The 20,701-nt window shown below is 33.9% G+C and overlaps 1 protein-coding gene across 5 annotated transcripts in view; it reads left to right on the forward strand.

Annotated features, from left to right (window-relative positions):
• Positions 1-5,995: 5,995 nt before the first annotated feature.
• Plod (procollagen lysyl hydroxylase) overlaps positions 5,996-20,701 on the forward strand; it is a 162,818-nt gene continuing 148,112 nt past the window's right edge. Inside the window, exons 1-3 of one of the 5 annotated variants that reach the window (XM_069834579.1) lie at positions 5,996-6,202; positions 6,303-6,387; positions 6,575-6,736. In XM_069834579.1, the coding sequence (XP_069690680.1) occupies positions 6,348-6,387; positions 6,575-6,736 (202 nt within the window). In that variant the 5' untranslated portion in view covers positions 5,996-6,202; positions 6,303-6,347. Of the gene's footprint in view, positions 6,388-6,574; positions 6,737-7,124; positions 7,299-20,701 lie in introns of those variants that run through there. The other 4 variants (XM_069834578.1, XM_069834582.1, XM_069834580.1 and 1 more) reach the window with 4 other exon arrangements.

Raw genomic sequence — 20,701 nt, forward strand, 5'->3', positions numbered from 1 at the left:
GAAGAAGATGATTATTAAGAAAAACTGTAAAGTAAATGGCAAGAAATAGTTAATAATAATTATTAATTTTTTCTTAATGGCTGTAATTTCTTATGGCTTTTAATGAACCAGCAGGTTCACTGTCACCCTCACATAAGCCCTCCATCGGTCCCTATACTAAGCAAGATTAATCCAGTCTCTACAATCATATCCCACCTTCCTCAAATCCATTTTAATATTATCTTCCCATCTATGTCTCGGCCTCCCCAAGGGTCTTTTTCCCTCCGGTATCCCAACTAACACTCTATATACATTTCTGGATTCGCCCATACGTGCTACCATGCCCTTCCCATCTCAAACGTCTGAATTTAATATTCCTAATTATGTCAGGTAAAGAATACAGTGCGTGCAGTTCTGCGATGTGTAACTTTCTCCATTCTCCTGTAACTTCGTCTCTCTTAGCCCCAAATATTTTCCTAAGAACCTTATTCTCAAACACCGTTAACCTCTGTTCCTCTCTCAAAGTTAAGAGTCCAAGTTTAACAACTATACAGAAGAACCGGTAATATAATTATTTTATAAATTCTAACTTTCAGCTTTTTTGAGAGCAGACTGGATGACAAAAGTTTCTCAACCGAATAATAACACGCACTTCCCATATTTGGTCTGCGTTTAATTTCCTCCTAAGTGTCATTTATATTTGTTACTGTTGCTCCAAGATATTTGAATTTTTCCACCTCATCAAAGGATAAATTTCCAATTTTTATATTTCCATTTAGTACAATATTCTGGTCACGAGATATAGTCATATACTTTGTCTTTTCGGGATTTACTTCCAAACTTATCTCTTTACTTACTTCAAGTAAAATTTCCGTGTTTTCCCTAATAGTTTGTGGATTTTCTCCTAACATATTCACATCATCCGCATAGACAAGCAGCTGATGTAACCCATTCAATGCCAAACCCTCTCTGTTATCCTGGACTTTGCTAATGGCACACTCTAGAGCAAAATTAAAAAGCAAAGGTGATAGTGCATCTCCTTGCTTTAGCCCACAATGAATTGGAAAATCATCTGACAGAAACTGACCTATATGGACTCTGCTGTACTTTACATTGAGACACATTTTAACTAATCAAACTAGTTTCTTGGAGATACCAAATTCAATAAGAATATCATATAAAACTTCTCTCTTAACTGAGTTGTATGCCATTTTTCAAATCTATGAATAACTGATGTACTCTTCCCTTATACTCCTATTTTTTTCTCCAATATCTGTTGAATGCAAAAAAAATCTGATCAATAGTCGATCTATTACGCCTAAAAGCACTCTGATGATCCCCAATAATTTCATCCACACATGGAGTTAATCTCCTCAAAAGAATATTTGACAAAATTTTATAGGTCAACAAAAGCGATATTCCTCTAAAGTTACCACAGTTAGTCTTGTCCCCCTTCTTAACCACTTCCCTTATTATCCCGAGTTAACTCGGGTTGCTAACATGTGTCAAAATTTATTAACCCAAGTTAACTCGTTTGAGTCCCATTGTCTATTTCATAGTGATTTTTAAGTATGTAAGAAAATTAGTGATGTACAGTGATTCTGCAATATTAAATGGCCTCTTTACGAAAATAAAAAAATATGACACTTTTTTTCACAAAACTGGTAAAATATATAGTAAGGGAAGAGGTTAAAGAATGTAGCCACCAGCTTGGCTCAGTCAGTTAATGCGCTTGCCTGCTGGTCTGAAATTGCGTTCGGGCGCGGGTTCGATCACCGCTTGGGCTCATTACCGGGCTGGGTTTTTTCCGAGGTTTCCCCCAACCGTAATGTTAATGCAAGGTAATCTGTGGCGAATCCTCGGCCTCATTTCGCCAAATATCATCTCGCTATCACCAATCTCATTGACGCTAAATAACCTAGCAGTTGATACTGCATCATTAAATAACCAACTAAAATATATATTCGCAGTTACCCTCCAAATCTGGAAGCTGTCTCCTCTATCTGCAACCTGAGGACGCGCCATGCCTTACCTACAATAATTTTTTTTCTTCCAACAAAGCTTTATGGTATAAAAACATACAGTTGAGCTTACATAATAAAAACAAAGCATATGGAACATGCATTCAGGGAGCCATTCTGTGATGATCTCGACATTAAAACAATTTTACAACAGTTTTAAAATATTAAATCTGTGTCTCTTTTCCTTTGAGTAAATTTTTGGAAATATTTTGAATAAGTTTTAGCTGCACTTCAAATATTTGTGTGAAGTGGGCATTGAAGGGGATAAAAGTTGCCACTATCCCACTGTAACCCAGTGTCAGTAGGGAAAGGGCCCTGCAGGCCCCGTTTCTTGTTGGAGTAAAGAAGTAATCCTTTTCCATAAGGAACTGTGCTCTTGTATTCAAGAAACATAATACGTCATTTTGACCCTTACACTGTTTTCCCTCGAGTAAATATGCTTATTAAATTAGAAACAGGTATTTTCTAACAGACAAAAGTTTTTCACATATTATGATGTTGATAACACTAGGTTTATACTTTGTAGGACTTGTAACGAAGCAGTTACAGCATGAATTTATGCACTTGAATTTTTTAAGAAATACTGAATAAAAATGTTAAAAATTAACGGTGAAGTTGAGATACTCCTTCCTGAAACAGTGTAGCACATTCGTGTACCGGTACTTTGTATTGTATTGTATTTATTAACATTCCATGGTATTCATACATGCTTACAGCTAGAATATGGAACAAGTCAAAAAACTTAATACTATTATAAAATCTTAATTTATAGTCACAGTCTAGATGAAATATATACAGACGAGATTTACAATATAGTCTACTAGTACAACACATAGTTTTATATCAATTTCATGAAGTGTTATTGAATGTCATGAATTCACCTACAGAATAGAAGGCGTGAGAAATTAGGTACTTCTTTAATTTGGCCCTAAATAATTTTATGTTTTGAGTTCCATTTTTTATATCGATAGGGAGGCTATTAAAAATTTTTACTGCCATATAATGCACTCCTTTTTGATAGCACGATAGACTTGCCGATGGAATATGAAAGTCTTTTTTTGACGTGTATTTATGCTATGAACTGTTGAATTAGTTACAAAGTTTTCACGATTACATACGAGGAAGACTATTAATGAAAAGATATACTGACAAGCCATGGGCATTATTTGTAGTTTTTTTAAAATAGTCCTACACGACTCCCTAGATTTCGCACCTACTATTATTCTAATTACTCTTTTTTGTAATAGAAATATATTGTTACTATCTGTGAATTTCCCCAGAATATTATTCCAAAACTCATTACCAGGTGGAAGTATGAAAAGTATATTGTTTTTAAGGTATTGATATTTACTATCTTTTGCATAGATCTAATAGCAAAACAAGCTGAATTTAGTTTGGGGGTAATTTCTTTAATATGATTTTTCCAATTTAACACATTATCGATTTTTAAGCCAAGAAATTTGGTTGTTGTGGTTTCTAATAGGGATCTATTGTTAATTATTGCGCTAGAAATTTGCGACGTTGAATTTGGACAGGATTTAAATTGAATTATGTTAGTTTCGTTACAATTTAATACTAATTTATTGACTGAGAACCAGTCACATATTTTGAAGAGAATTTCCTCTGTTGAAGATTGGAATGTGTTGGAGTTATTGGCTGTAATTACTATACTTGTGTCATCTGCAAATAATATGGGATGACCTACATCTTTTATAAGGGGGGCAAGATCATTTATAAACACTAGAAAAACTAGGGGACCTAATATTGATCCTTGAGGAATTCCATTATTAATAGTTCCCCATGTCGATGTAGATTTCATAGTTGTATTGATTTCAACTTTCTGTTTCCTATCTATGAGATATGAGTGAAACCATTGGTGTGCAACACCGTTAATTCCATAATAATCTAATTTATCTAGCAGCATTTTGAAATATTGCAGTACAGTAATGAAGACGTAATATTTTATGTATGTCAGCAATCCGAAGACTGGTTTGAATCTCATCAGTGACACTAATGAGGCATCATTCATGAGAGGCAATATCCCAGGAGATAATGGGATAGGATGACCAGTTCCTTTCCTCCTCCATTGCATATATTGCTGACTAGTAACATACAGTAGTTCACTAATCACACTTGAGATGTACTGCCTAATATTAGATGTATCAGTCCAGAGATGTAGTCGTGTCAGAAATGCTGCCCCGGTACTTTTTTCTGCAATCTGGAAGTGCACTGTTTCTTTATGTTTACTTTTTAAAGTAAGTTTGGATTAGTAGTGAGCAGCAGCGGCATTACTAATAAATAATAATAACAATAATAATAATAATTACCTGCGCAGATAATGCATAAAACACCTCAATACAGTTACAGTAGTTTACACTTTTCCTAGACCCTTTTTCTCAAGCAACTCAATCGGCCTTAATAAAAGTCTGGAAATTTTTGCGGTCAGTTTGTTTTCTTTGGTGTATTGAAGTACCGGTATCTTTAACTGTAATTCTGATTACAGTAAGTGTTAAACGGAAAGCTCTTGTTCTGATGATGTTATTCAGTGTAAATTCATATTTAGATCGTCTTGAAAATGTGATTATTCTTTGGTACCAGTACCAGGAAAATAACTATGAAAGACTTTCTTTTTCCTCGAAATAATAAAGTACATACCCGTACTGTAAATGTATTTGACGTATGAGGTTTGTTCCAGCACGGTTCTAAATCGATTCTGAACTGCCTGCTCATGCGCAATAGCCCAATGTGTGTTCCAACAAGACTAGAACTGATTCCGAACCGATATTGAACTCCCAGTTCCCTGTTCCAACGTGCATGAGAATTCGTTTGTAACGAGTGAAATTGGTTCTCGGTTAAAAGCAGAACTGGAAGTTGTGAACTGTTGATGCATGCGCATATGGTTTAATGTGAAGTTACGGTTAAAATGCTTCACAACTAGGCAGGTTAAAATAAAAAAAAAGTAGTCGATGTCGATCATGAGTGATTTGGAAGGTACCGGTAGTAGTAATATATTTTATGACTAATTAAATTCGGAAGATGAATATAATTTTAATATGAAAAGAAACAGTTCAAGAAACGTTCCAACAACTTAAAATCCCGAACTAGTTCTGACACCATACACAACTGCGCATGCGTGGAAAGAATTTCGGTATTCGGAACGCGTTCTGAATAGCTTGCAGGAACAAACCTATTACATAATGGGGTATGTACTGCTGTCCACGAAGCCAAAATTAGACTACCCGCATAATAAGCAGTTGCTTTAAACACACGGTTTACTCATGGTTCCTTGAAAAGCGTGTTGTTGAAGTTTGTCGTAATAATAATAATAATAATAATAATAATAATAATAATAATAATAATAATAATAATAATAATAACTTACGTAGTAATGAATTTTTCTGCGATGCGCCCTGGTACCAGTACTATTTTATTTACGACTACATCCCTGTACCAGCCAGAATCTCAATCAAAGGATAGTAAATTTTTTAGATGTATGGTATCCAAAGAAAATACTGTAGGCCTATTATTTGAAATATCAATAAAATCGTCGATTGTGAATATAAACAGGATTTTTCTGAGAGCAGTGATCCTTTAAGTAGGCCTATAATTTCAGGACTATTTCGAATAGACTAAGAAAATCCATGGAAAGTTAGGACACAATTACGGACCCATGAATCCAGACACCAACCTTCCGAATACGATCAACTTAACAGATTTTGACAAACCCGCCGGTTATAATTTTTTATAGACACATTAGACGCGCATAAAATAGATTTGATATTGCGAATATACGATCAGATGCTGTCAAATAAATATTTTCTCACTTGTAAGTAAATTAAAATCCTTTGGTAAAAATGCCCTTAATTTGCTTCATACTGTCAATATTATATTTTTTTTAAATGGATTTGTTTTCGAACGTTCATGATAAATGTCATATTGTTCCGCGACTGCGAAGAAACTTGACCACGCCTCTTATCGAATAGCAGCATCAAATGGCAGGAGAGTACGGAGAGTATGGCGAGGTGCCAGCTGATAATCAGCTGTTGAGGTTTTTACGTGTGCATTTTCATTCTTGTTAGCAAGAAAGCACGGAAACTAACCAAATGTGTTCAGTCATTCTCGAAGCGTGTCAAAGCTGTGTCGCAATGTAATAATGGAAACAAAAAACCTCCTGATGCGGTCTTTAGTTTCAGCAGTGTTGGGTACATGACGGCACCGTTACTTTCCATCAACTCCCAGCACAATCTCCTAGTGCTCCGCCTACTATCTATGTATTTTTCTCTCACGTTTGTTTCTGTTTAGGTTGTTAGTCTGCAGTTTCCCGTTTTTCGGAATTACGTGTTTAAAATGTGGCTACATACTGTTTTTATTCTGTTTTACATATCAGGTAAGAATCTTCTATTTACCTACAGTGGTTATGTAGCTTATGTAATTACAGTTAACATTTTAAAAGGTAGCATTTTGTGATGTAAAAATACGTGGTTGCATGTTACGAATTAAGGTATACTATAATTTATATTAGTGACAGTAACAGTAAGCTACATGATTCATAGACGTTAATATTTATTTTACAGAAAATAATGTATTACTGGGATCAGAAGGGGAATGTCATGTCGGAACACAAGGCGACGTTTGTCAACACGGAGACGTCAATACTTCTCATGAAGGGGTAACGAAGTTCAGCGGTGCCCTGAACAATATATATTCGAAAACACACTCGCATATTACCATCGACAGTAAGTAAATGATGCATATTTTTTTTATAATAATATGTAAATAGTTTGTTAATCAAATTGAAATGTCTGTAATTTATGATACTTGAAAATTGCGGGCCAATATCAATAGTCCCAGATAAACATTGCGCATGAGTGGACGTGCAGTATGGAATAGTGTAGTACCATATAGGTTTTCGTAATTTTATTTAATTTCATAGAAACTATTGATAATTATATTTATATAACTTAATAGAACATAAGTCTTGGGCAGTAAAGAAAATTAACAGACGCCTATTTTGACATAACTTGAAGTAATGTTTAACACTCCAACTTAAACCTTGAAAGATTTTTCAAACGAAAGAGTAAATATTTTTAGGACTAATAGTAGATGCAGTAGCAGCATCAGCATTGTGGAGGCGGCGTAGAGAGGCTGCGTGCTTTCGGGCACGGAAGGAGTGTCTGTCTTGGTTTGTGAACATAACCGTGAAAATGACATTATTGCGTGTGGCTTTACTACTGTTTGTGTTGTATTTTGTAACATTATTCAATGGAGCATCTTTAAAGGATAGAAAAAATAAGAAGGGTAAAGAATGTATCATTTTATTCATAGTATCTGTGTTTGTGTGACATTAACCTCTTTACATGTGTTGGATGTCATTCTGTGGTGCTAGCTTCAAGCTCTTCTATACGTTTTGCCAAGCGGAACGTTCATGATATTTTTACAATATTTTGTTAACATCAAAGTTCTAAGGAGAGCAAGGATATTGAATGGTGGTTTAGGGTGCGTTTAACATGAAGGACTGAGGTATAATAGTGCAGCTGGTAATAATGCAGTACAGTACTTTCAATACCATATAGGCCTTGGCATTTAGATATCTCCCAGACTAAAAAATGTATTTTGTGTAGTGGAGAATGCTACTTTCAGAATTTTGAACACGTGACCTATATATTAATAGAAATTAAATTTGGTAGAAAATATTAACGAATTGTGTATAACTTTAATTAACATGAAAACTGAATGTGATATTATGCTGACAACACATATTTTTAATTAGAATACAAAATAAAAATATTGGGACGTCATTTTTAAACGAATAGAATAATTACCGACACTATTTAATTTTTTCCATATCTCTTATTAGTAGAATCTCAGTGTATTGATTGGTGGTAGATGTCGAATCCTTCAATATTCTTTCTCTCAAGTATTAGGTCTTATTCGATGGTGTTCGAGTAAGGGGGGGGGGTTTTCAGTAATTTTTTGTTCAAGTGAACTTTTGCTTCTCAGGGAGAATGAACAAGTTAAATTCTACAAGTGGATGTGCAAAGAACAAAAGAATACTAGCATTTGATGTGTTTTATTTGTGTAGAAAATTATTTGCAATAAGGATTCGTTCGATGTTTAATTTTCATTCAAGTCAAAACTCATTTTTATGACATACACTATCTCCTACCCTCTTTATATTGTATTATATGTTATAAAATATACTTTTACGTTACGTTGAAGAATATGGAATACTTGGAACATAACTATGTAAGTAAGTTAGGAACTGAGCAAATAAAGGGTAAAGATATTCCTTTTAGAAGCCACGGAGGTGCATGGGGAACACGGAGGTAGAGCTCCAAATATACTTTCATGAGCTCGGCATTAGAACGAAGTGGTATGGTCGACACCACGCTCCGACTGTCTTTTACCCTAGGGAAGACCAGTTACTCAATTTGACAGTAGACTGAGTAGATCTCTAGGTCGTTCTGGAAGTTTCGAAAAAATTCCCGCTACCATTCGAAACCTTCCAATCTATAAGCCAGTTCGCTAATCCACCAGTTCTACTAGTTGAGCTACCCCGGCCGCCTTGAATTGAGCAAATAAATTTATATACGATACATTATATCGTCCATCCGGAGAAACATTGACGCAAGTGCAAAAAACTAAATTTTTCATGAGAGGCATTTAAAGTTTTTTCAAATGTTTAAAATGATATAACATATCTTAATTATGCACTAGTAGTACGTCTATGAGTTCAAATGATTTGTCATTTATCTAGCTATTATATTTTATTGTGCATTTCATGGTATTTTGTAAATTAACCCTTTCAGGAGGCATTTAAAGGAGACATACCCCTCAATTGTGTCATTTTACTCTACGGTTTTATCTTTCTCAATTACGACAAACCTTGAAGGACTATTTAAAATGAAAACAATTTAATTGTAAACGGAATTTTTACTTTATGAAGAAGAAATTCAAAACAGTAAATTGCATAAATATTCGTTTGGTATTATGTTATTATGTCCTGTTTTCGTAGTGATAAATTCGTCGTTATAGGAGACTTTATAGCTGTATGTGATCTGTACAATTTTTATATCTGACACCTCTACAAAGTTTCTAAACATATTTCTTTTAGTTTCCATCCATTCTTATGGTTTCCTTTTTGTCTTTTTCTCATTTTTATCTGATGAACTTTTTTTTTTCGTCTTTTCGCTCTCAAACGATGAAAATGAACTACTGTTCGATCATGAAGGCTTAAATTGATTACTATCTGTTCAGGAAAAATCTTCATCTGTCAAGTCCAGAATTTTGTAACATATTTGGGATATTCGTCTCAATTGTAATGATACATTTCCCATTAATAGCGGTTGATTAACAGCAACTACTGTATATATAAAATTTTGCTAGCAAACAGAAACACAAGATAATTTTAAGTATGCATTAAGTTTAGAGTTCTGGTTATTATTTTTTTTTATAGATCAGCGGTATCTATTTTTAAAGACTTTTTCATCTACTGTCTCAACTAGAAAATGTTTATTAGAAGAGATAATTATCATAAAAAACATAACAATATCAAGTCAAGTCACAGTTATCTATTTCTGGTGCAGGGATAACATCATGTTGCTTTCGGACTGCTGTCTCGGCGAATATTTTAAAATTGGAATATATTCTAAATAAAAACAAACAAGCAAATAACATTCAAATAACTTTATTCGCCCTCATGGCAGTCGTGGAATGTCTAGCTAGAGTTTTGTTGTTGAGAAAGTCCTGTTATAATAATTCTTCCAGGTTTATTTCTATTTGTCTTTAAATATTTCTCCTTCTCATAGATTTCTGAATCATATTCAGTTAAATGAACTGGTTGATATAAGGTACTGAGTATGAAGGAATATTATGGCTGTGTAATATGTTATGCCTAGTCTGTTTATTACAAGAAAAACATTCGTACATAAATAAATGTATTACTTTTTTTCGTACACACATTTGGGTATACTTGACGAACTCTTAAGTTCGATAGAAAAACTGCTTTCTGAAGAAACGTTAGCACTCCCTCTCTTTCTCTAGTAACAATCACACTAGCTTTGATGCACGCCGTTCCATAGCAGATGAACTAAATCTAGTTATATCAGCAAAACAAGAAGAGCATAATAATTTTATTACAGTTTTTATAGTTAGTAATGCTAGTTTCCAAATTAGTATCGTTTTCATGTTAATTAGTTAAATTAAATTCTAGTGTTGTAATGTACTCTGGATTTGAATGGTCACCTACAGCAGTTCATAAGCCAGATGTCTCCCTTTCTTTGTGATAAGTTATTATTTATTCTAAATTAAGTTCTGGAGATAAAACATTATCATCAATATAGACATTAAAATATACTTGCTAGTAATGAAGTTCCAGTGAAAAATCGACACAAAAGCCGCCTTTCATTTATGGAAAATCTGAGCTAAAAAGGCACATGGGACATTTGCATGTTTATTTGCTCACATTAATTGTTTGCTATTGTAACAATTAGGCCTACGACACAAAATACAATTTTGTCATTATCACTTCAGGCCAACTGGCCAAAATGAAGACAACAATAGCAGAAAACACATTTGCGTCTTTATTTCTCAATTATGGATGAATATTACTTAGAGTAACAAAGACATAATATGGTACATTTTGTGTTGTTACTGTCCAAAGTTAATGATAGAGAAGTAGATAGTAATAGCGGTAAAAACCACAAAATGCATATTACGTTATTGTTTCTTCAAATGAAAGTAATAATAAATATAGTGAAATTATCTGCATGCCATTGTTGCTCAACCCACATGCACTCGCCACGATATGCGCACTACTGATCGATCGGACGTTATTGCTCCAGTAACGTACCAAATACGAGCCAATTCTACAAAGACATACGTGTTATCTAGCTGTAAATTTTAATATTATTTATTATGTTTTTGATACCCCAGATGAAGGCGTGTTCAAACAACAGTTTGACATCAATAACTCAATTTCGGAAAAATTTGCATTTACGTCATTGTTTCTCCGGATGGGTGATACATCAAGCATACGCTTCGTCTTTGCTGCTGCATGCTCTGAATGAGAATTGGGAGATGAACCTACTAAAATTCAAAACTTTTTTTTTCTCATTGTAGGGCGTAAGTGTGTGAGATGGTAAAAAATGTTACATTCTATATAGTTTCATATGCATATGACACGAGAAATACAGGAAATAGTCTGTCCTTAAGTGGGCTATTGTTTTCAGTTAGGGCTAATTCACAAATAAGTTAAATGTGTAAAGAGAATTTCATATCTTACTAAAGTAGCGATTATAAAAGACAGAGCAAAAATAAAAAAAGATGTATAAAATGACGAGTTGCATCTCCATATTATTTTATGTGAGAAAGAGTCCAAACTATTACGTATTGTCTTGTCTTTGTGTTTTCGAAAATATCTACACATTGAAGTAGTGTTCTTTAGCGCACAAATTATAGATAAAGCCGGCAGATGTTCACAAAATTGTCTGTTCAGAGTATTCGACATTTAAACTTAACAGTCTATAAAATTTGCGCCTGTTCTCGTTTGAATATGAGTTATGTCTACCTAAGTTGTTTACATGAAAGTGTTTTTTAATTGGCTATTACGACGTAATATCAGCTGCTCGGTTATCTAGCGTCGGTGGAATTTATAATTTATGTTAGCAAGCTGGTATTCGACACAATGAGGCGTAGGGTTCTCCATGGGAGTACCTGACATTTGCCTTACAGTTGATGGGGACTTCAGAAAAATCCCAACCTAGTAATCAGCTCAAATGAGATTGGAACCCACGCCTGAGGAATAAAATAAATTTACAACCTGTGTTTTACCAGAGGCATATCATGGAGTATTTACTATAACTGAAGATTACTATTATGGAATTAATTATTCTTGAAGTGTGCGGAAAATACTGCTGATGAAGTTAGAGATACCGACGGTGCTTGTGTGTGCTTCATAACCATAGGAAAGAAACAAACAAAAATTCAGAGACAATTTTATGAACAATGGCCATCTATTCTGCAGTTTGATGGCATTGCTTCTCCGCACCCAATTTCCATTTTACTCTATTTAAGCAGTCCTTTTCTACTAATCCCCTTTCCTTCATGACTTCCTGAATATCATTCTTCCAGTTATGTTTTGGTCGTCCACGTATTCTTCACCCTGGTGGTGATGAATCCTCTTTGGCCATTTTGATTTGTCAATCGTAACTGTGTGGCCATACCAAATTAACTGTTGCTTGTGTACTTTATCAGTGATGTCATTGCTCATTTCTATAATTTCTCTTATTTTTGTGCTTGGTACTTTAGTCATTCTTATTCTTCTAGATCAGCTTCTTAAAAATCCATCTCAGTAGCCAAAAGTTTCTTCCTAAGTTTCTACTTTACACTCCATATTATGTTATTCCACTCTAGATCATGCTTTTGTATATTTGCTTCTTTGTACTCTTCCATATGCCTTTTTCCCATAAAATATAATTTAAATATCTTGTTTAAAACTTCTGCCTTTATTTATTTTGCTTGTTATTTCTTCATCGTTACTGCCATCTTTATTAAATGTAACACCTAAATATTTGCATTTTCCCACTCCTTTATTATTCATTTTTAACTGAAGATTACTTATTGTTTTATTACCAACTCATAAATACTCAAACTTTTTCATATTAATTTTTCATCTAGTTTTTCCATAACTCTCTTGGAGTTTCCTGACCATATATTCTAAATCACACTGATCTTAAGTCAGAACTAACTGGTCGTGTGCAAAATAAAGAGTATAAATATTGTCAATATTAATTCCCATTGGTTTACACTTTCGTTGACATCTCTGCCTCAAATGGTAGAAGCAGGAAAAGAATAGAATCAACAGAAATTCTGTTGTTAAAATAATCTGTAGCAAGAGTGGAGAACCGAGACGTTTTGTTATGGAAGGGAGAGGATAAGATGGGAGGATTAATATTGGAAGGTGTGAAAATACACACACATGCACTTAGGCAACTCATGTTGTCTATTGAGGTGAATTGAATTTTGATGAGGGCGAGACATAGTCGATAAATTTTGCTTAGACTCTTTCTTTTTGGATTTGGGTTCTTTTACACGGGCTGAAGAGGCGAGAAATTTTTAGAGTGAATATATATATATGGTATGGCCACACAAGTGGAAGGGAAATTATATGAAATGATAAGAGACGACGATGATGATGATGATGATGATTTAAAAGTAAAGTTCTTTGTAAGCAAACTATATTAATTTTTACTTTTTACTCGAATCCTGTTGCGGGGTGGAGGAGGGGAGAGGAAAAAGAGAAAAACATAATGACGATTTTGTAGAAAGCAGATATAACAGTTTTCTTTTCCACTTTTCTTGAAATAAGATTTTGTATATTTAACACTAATTTGTCATTGTCAATAGCAGAGTGGTGACAACAGCAATTAAATCAGTATACCTTATTTTATTTCAAGGAGTGCAGTTCGGTGGCTCCTTTGAACACCCACTTACAGATTTATGACTTCCTACACAAACAACTCAGACAATTCCATCCTGTCCCCTCATCCCAACATTGCACAGTTGCCGCAATCCTGATGACCCTCGAAATTATGCAGTGAAACTGACGGGATTCTTGGAATTCGGAAAAGATGCGACAACTCTGCCTCCACGTGGATTTGACGGGAACCTGTCAATTCTTCTGAACGAAGGTTATGATTGGTTACTAACAAGAGAAGACAAGATTTCCGTCACAATAAGGAAGACATTTATTTATGACAACCAATTAGTAGGGGGCAGTAGAAGGTCTGTCGGCAAAATCTTTTCTATGAAACTGCACTCCATGAAATAAAATAAGGTAGGCTATACTGTAAGTTTCATATTAAACAATGGAGTAGTTCCAAATCTGCATACTCAAATCTACAACTTCAAACTATAATTCGCCTAAACATATGTATAATTCAATGGCTAAAAAGTGGTACCTCATATCTTCAAAAAATGCTTATTTAGTTTCACTGCATTATTATTTAGAATAACTACATTATTATTATTATGTTCACAAAATTGGAAAGTTAAGTAATATTTTGTACTCGAATAGAAGATCTTGCAAAGCAAAAACAATCATAAAAAGTTCGCCTATTTTGAGAAAAATTAATTTTCAAAACTGTCTTTTTATTCACCTGTGAATTTACAGATACGAGATATGAACCATCATTTGGAATACCGGTATACAGTTTTATGTTGTACTGTACTTTATTGAATTTTCTTTATTGATATAGTTATTAATCACTTTGCAGCGTCTGAGTTTGAAAAGTGAGTCTTAGAAAAAAATCCGATACTAATGAAGTAATGGAACAGCCTTGCTATACAGGGTGTTTCCGAGGTCGTGTTACAGACTTTCAAGGATGATGGCGAAGGGCACATATATGAATTTGAGATAAGGAACCCTGGTCCGGAAATGACCGAGTCGAAAGTTACAAGCAGAAATGTGGAAATGAAATAATTTTATTTCTCTGTACATCTTATTTATGTGTACATCTTACACATACTGTATTCATCTGACGTTGTTTACATTGTCTACTTACAGTATTCCATTCAGTGCGCTGTCTGAGGGATGGGGAGAGGAAACTACACTAAAGCAATGCAAATAGCTTAATGTGTACGGACATGGTCGGTCCTGATATACACGTCTGTAGACAGCAGTGTATGTGTACAAGTTGCAGTGTCCAGTCGATCAGTCCTAGTGAAACGGAGGAATACACGAGAGCGGAATAAGCAGACCTGATTTTCGAATACGGATGAGCCAATGGGAACAGTAGACAAGCTCACAGATTGTATCGGGGCAAGTACCCACGTAGGAGACATCCGGCCTATACCATTTTTCCACGATTGTTCCAAAAGTTAAGGGAAGGAGGGCCGTGGTGCCAAATTACAATTCCATTTCCACACAACTATTTTTGCTTATAACTTTCGACTCAGTCATTTCCGGACTATGGTTCCTTATCTCAAATTGATACATGTGCCCTTCGCCATCATCCCCGAAAGTTTGTAACATTATCTCGGAAACATCCTGTATATTCAGAATTATATGTCTGACAGCTGCTTTTCATTTAATGAGCAAGATTAAATGAATAAAGTAGTAACCTTTTATTTATTTATTAAGAGGCTCTTTGTCCGTGTATCAAGTGACATTAAGTATATCAGATTACAAATTAATTGTTGTGTGTTTGTCCTGTGGTCTTTAACGGTGACCTTGCGCCATACTGATTACATGACTAGTCTCGCTCCTTTTGAATGTCTGAAATTTAAAATCTTCACAAGAGTGAACATGGGATGGGCCAAAAGTCTCAATCCTCCAAATTGTAATAGTATTTGTAAAGTAATGTAGTTATTATAACAATTAGACTGCAGCTTAAAAACAAATTATTGTAGTAACATAGGCCTACAAGTATCATTTCTGCATTAGAAAACGCTGGTAGTACTGAGAAACAACATGCGAATTTTTCACTTTATCTTCAGTGATAAAAGAATGCAAGTGGGTGTTACATCAGTCAGGAAGGAAGTTGTATGCATCATAAATTTCTTTATGGCTGCGTATTAAGAACATAGTAATGTCGGAGGCTTACTTCATACTAAAAATGAAGTAATAAACATGAATTCCCAGCAGCTGTGTACTTGATTATGAAGATACCTTCAAAAAACAGACTGCTGCTTGTGGTCTGCTGTGAGGTCGCATGCGAAGGTTTAGCGTCGTATTGACTGTATGTCACATGAGTCTCATCGTATGTCCCAATGTGTGTGTCTGTGTATTCAAAGCTTACCCACTTCACTTATGCGACCCATTTATTTTTATATTAAAGGATAACTTTAAATGTTGAAATTCAGGTGATATTTACAAATGTCATTCAGAATAAGCGCACTCTTCATAGAAAATAGAAATTCGGAAACTCATTTTCAGGAAAAATCGCTATTCAGGCTGGTGTGTTATAATAATAATAATAATAATAATAATAATAATAATAATAATTCATATTTATTATCTTCAGACAGCTTTCATTATTTAGTGGTTTCCCTCACATCTTTCTGTATACCCTTTATAGAGCTTCAATTTAATTTGTGTTATTTTGTGTCAGTGTTTATATTTTTTTGTATTTATGTATGCTATCTGGTAGGATGGAAGAGAAGGCCTTATGGCAAATTAAATGAATAAATTTCTAAATTTCTATACCAGGCCTGGGCATAAATAGCTCAATTGAGGTACTGCAGATTACCCCTTAACTCTCCACTTCACATTCCCCGGCAGAGACAGTTATGTATTGGACCTATACGAGTAGACCTGAAGGCAAGCATTGCTAAGTGACGGATTGTTTAAGGCATACTTCATAGGTTTCGGCTCTCGCTGGTCGCCTAAAATCCATCACTCATGCACATTGCTTTACTGTTTGTTCGTTTCTAAAGCGGTGAAGCGGAAAGGACATGGGCGAGGGCATCTCATCTTGTTTTTTATTCCCCTTTGTGCCCAGGGCTGCTGTATACAGTCCACCATTATATTTATTTACATTTGTCACAATCGTCATTCATCACATCGAAAATATATTATATATATAAAAAGTATTATCCGATAAATTTTTGTTTAATATTGAGTGATTCAAGTAGACTAATGAAAAAGCAGTAACATAGGAAGATATAAGGTTTATGTATTACTAACTGTGCTGCATATTTTAAGGGCTACAAGGGTTCAGGACAAGTGGTCGTGACCTTTTCAGCAGAACGGAATTTAAAGATTATTAGATTATGATTGTAGGCAAAGAATTGGACCAGCTTTTCGTCGAAGAACGATTTATTAATTAATAATGTATGTACCATGCAGTGGCGTACGCAGAATTTTGTCAAGAGGGGGGTCATTATTAAAATTGTTTGCAATTTACATAATCGGTATTTTAAATTTTGTGTATTATTATTATTATTATTATTATTATTATTATTATTATTATGTTACGGTATATTTATTCATATTCTATGTTATAATAGAACATATTTAGAAATTTAAAGTTCAAGGGAGGTTCAATCCCGGTAACCCCCCCTATGCTTACGCCCCAGGTATTGTTCATTTGTGATTGTGAGAAATGGATGGTTAAGAAATGATCCTAGGATGCATCATATATACTCGTACTTACAGTAGGCCTATCTAATTCGTTGTCAGCGATGAAAGGGATACTGCTATATGACAGAATCTTATCACCGAAAGAAGAAGCTGTGGGAAGCAGGTCATTACTCCCAAATGGGACAGGATGTTTAATGCGCAAATGTAAGCATCTCTGTGCAGTATTATAGATACTGAACTTTTTGTATAATATCATAGCATCGCCTTAAATTTGAATACGGAAGGTACAGTTTCCCAAGAAAAAAATAAGATGATGGAATATTCGTCTCAGATGTAAGACACTGCGTATGATTGGAGACCAGAGCACTGATACACACGATAACGAATATTTGAGTTACTTAAATTCAGGCAATTTGGTTTGTTCCGAAATGCACTTCAAAAACTGCAAGAAATATAGTAATATGACGTAAATAACAGATAAATATATACATAAATCGTGTAGTTTAATCGACATTTGAATCTTCATGACTAGATCGACAATCCGCGCAGAAATGAAAACTTCCGTGTCGTTACAATAGCTCTGACGCTAAGTCTTCTGCGTATTGTGCAGAAGAGAGCGAGTTCGATTCTTGGTCTATACCAACGGTTTTTTTTTTGTCTAAATAATGTTGAAATAGAGTTTTACAGAGTCCTGAGATTAAGTGTTAATGATCACAGACAATACAAAATTACAAATTGTAATATTATAAACGTTAATCTAATGAATTTATTTACATCATTTATATATTATACACACACACACACACACATATATATATATATATATATATATATTGTAAATGCAGATATATTAAAAACTAACAATTACAATGAAATTGACAAAAATGTAAAATGCTTTAACAACATGCATTAAGAAATTGATTTTAAATAACTACATTTAAATATTAACCGTATCAGCCACCGAGACAAGATGAAGAGACAGACATTTATCCAGCTTTTAGTCCCACCGCAGGCAGATTCCCATTCAAAATACTGACAAAGAATATTATAGTCCGGGACATTTAGAAAGACGTTCCCAGAGGGAAAACATGCGAGTGAGAGAGCTCACTTCCCCTCCTCGAGAAGGCTTTAAATCAAGTTTTTTCATTTCATTTCCTGTATTCTATAGATCTCACAGTATTGAAGTGGTATAAATCACAATTTTGTAAGAATTGAGTGCCTGTCTTCATAGTAACGGAAACTTATTTCCATATTAACATACTGTACCAAACGGAAGTGGAGAGTTAGCGCCCTGCAATTAGATGACAATTCACGTTGCGTGTCACAGCGGCGTAAAACATTTTGCATCAAATGTTTGTTTACTTCAGTATCTTTTTGTTTGAAATTCAGTTATACAGTTAAAGATAAAGAATGCGCGGTAGCGAAAAGAATAGGTAGGTGTTTGCAGTAATGTGCGGTAGCGAAAAGAAAAGGTAGGTGTTTGCAATAAACCTGAGATTCGCTGGTTCAAATCCGACTGAGAGCGATAGATTTTTAAGGGTTTTAAAATCCTCTACATGGCTTCCTTCGAGGGAGAGATATATGGTAGAGAAATCATATCGCTGAATGAGAGCTCCAAAAAAAAAAAAAAAAAATGGCCGGTAAAAATTGGATAGTAGCACAATGGGCCCTGTGTTGCATACTAGTGCTCTCCATCTTACATACGCAATATTTAACCATAGTTTCATGTTAGCACTATTACTATTTAGCACTGACTGATTTAATGTCAAACGTTAAACGTAGAATTATCTTTTCATAAACAAGGAAAACTGAAAGATTTGCGTGCGTTCAGAATGCTTTAATTTTATGAATAGATAATGGAGAATTGCTTGAGATAACACGACACTCGAAAACAATGTAGTAGTAGTACTTTATTGATTTTTTTCAAGGAAGTAAGTTGGTTCAACGAAACACAAATTTCATCTTAATTTCGTGGAAATGAATACTTACGGTACAACATTTAAGTAGCCACCGGCATGGCTCAATCGGTTAAGGCGCTTGCCTGCCAGCCTGAAGTTGCGCTTGGGCTGATTACCTGGTTGGGTTTTTTCCGAGGTTTTCCCCAACCGTAAGGTGAATGCCAGGTAATCTATGGCGAATCCTCGGCCTCATCTCGCCAAATACCATTTCGCTATCACCAATCTCATCGACGCCAAATAACCTATTAATTGATACGGTGTCGTTAAATAACCAACTAAAAACATTTAAGTAATTTTATTTATTTATTTATTTAAATTTAAATATACAGAATAAAGAATATAATTACAAACAAGAGAAATAGAAATAAAATAATACAATCAATATAAAAAAGGAGATACAGTAGTATTAACAAAATTTGAGACCAAATGAGCAGTGCTCGTGTTCGGTCGCAGTTCAGATATAATATTAATAGGTCTATAAGAGAATATAAAGTAAAATAGGAAATAAAATTAAAATTACAGTTACAGAAATTATATAATACAATATTAATATAAGAGATATGGAAAATAAAATAAATAAATAAAATGAAATAGGAACTAAAATTTAAATTTCAGCGGCAATGGAATTATATAATATAATATTAACACTAGAGAAGAATAATATCGCACGTGAAAAGTAGGACAATCTATATATATATATATATATATTTTTTTTTTTTCAAAATTATAGAATACAAATATAATATGGGTTGATTAATTCATACACATGGGCTATAAATTTATTTAATCAAATTGAAGATATTAACACGTTTCTAATTTTCTTGTTATATGCTAGTGGGTTACATGTTAGAAGTTCTGGGTGTAATTTAGTTAAAGCATTGTACAACCGAGGGCCAAAATTAATGCTATGCTTTAGACCAACAGATGTGAGACATTTAGGTTCTACTAATGTTGAATTAATATTTCGTCTTGTGTCATAATTATGTGTCTGTAATATAAACTTATTACGATTTTTATGATAAAATTTTAACAGCGTATACTTATAAATTTGTTCAATATTAAATACATTAAATTCATAATAAATTAATTTAGTTGGATAATCGAAACGTTTCTTCAAACAAATTTTAATTATTCGTTTTTGTAGTAAATTTAACGGACTAAGATTAATTTTTGTACTTCCACCCCAAACAATTATACCATATTGAATGATAGACTGAATAATGGCCAAATAAACATTTCGTAGAACTCTAATGGATAAGTAGCATCGAAGATTAACGAATTTATAAATTGTTTTACGAAGCCTCTTACAAAGATAAGTAATGTGATGAGGTCATTTTAAATTCTGATCAGTAATGATACCCAGGTATTTTACATACCTGGCTTCTTTAATGGTGGACATTTACAACTTTTGGGACCTAAACAATTTTCACTGTGTATTATTAGTCTATATCCATCGCTAAATTTTAAATTTTGAACACTGACAGCTGTTAACGAAAAAGGAACTAAAGTTGATTCAGATATATTTAAAGAAAGGAAGTTGGAATTAAGCCACTTTTTAACAATATTAACACCTATAGGCTATTAGCATTTCTATATGCTTCTTGCCAAGAAAAACCACTGAAAATAACTACTTATCATGAGCATATGAATATATAGATCCA

Source organism: Periplaneta americana, chromosome 9, assembly GCF_040183065.1.
Source record: "Periplaneta americana isolate PAMFEO1 chromosome 9, P.americana_PAMFEO1_priV1, whole genome shotgun sequence".
Taxonomy (NCBI): Eukaryota; Metazoa; Arthropoda; class Insecta; order Blattodea; family Blattidae; genus Periplaneta; species Periplaneta americana.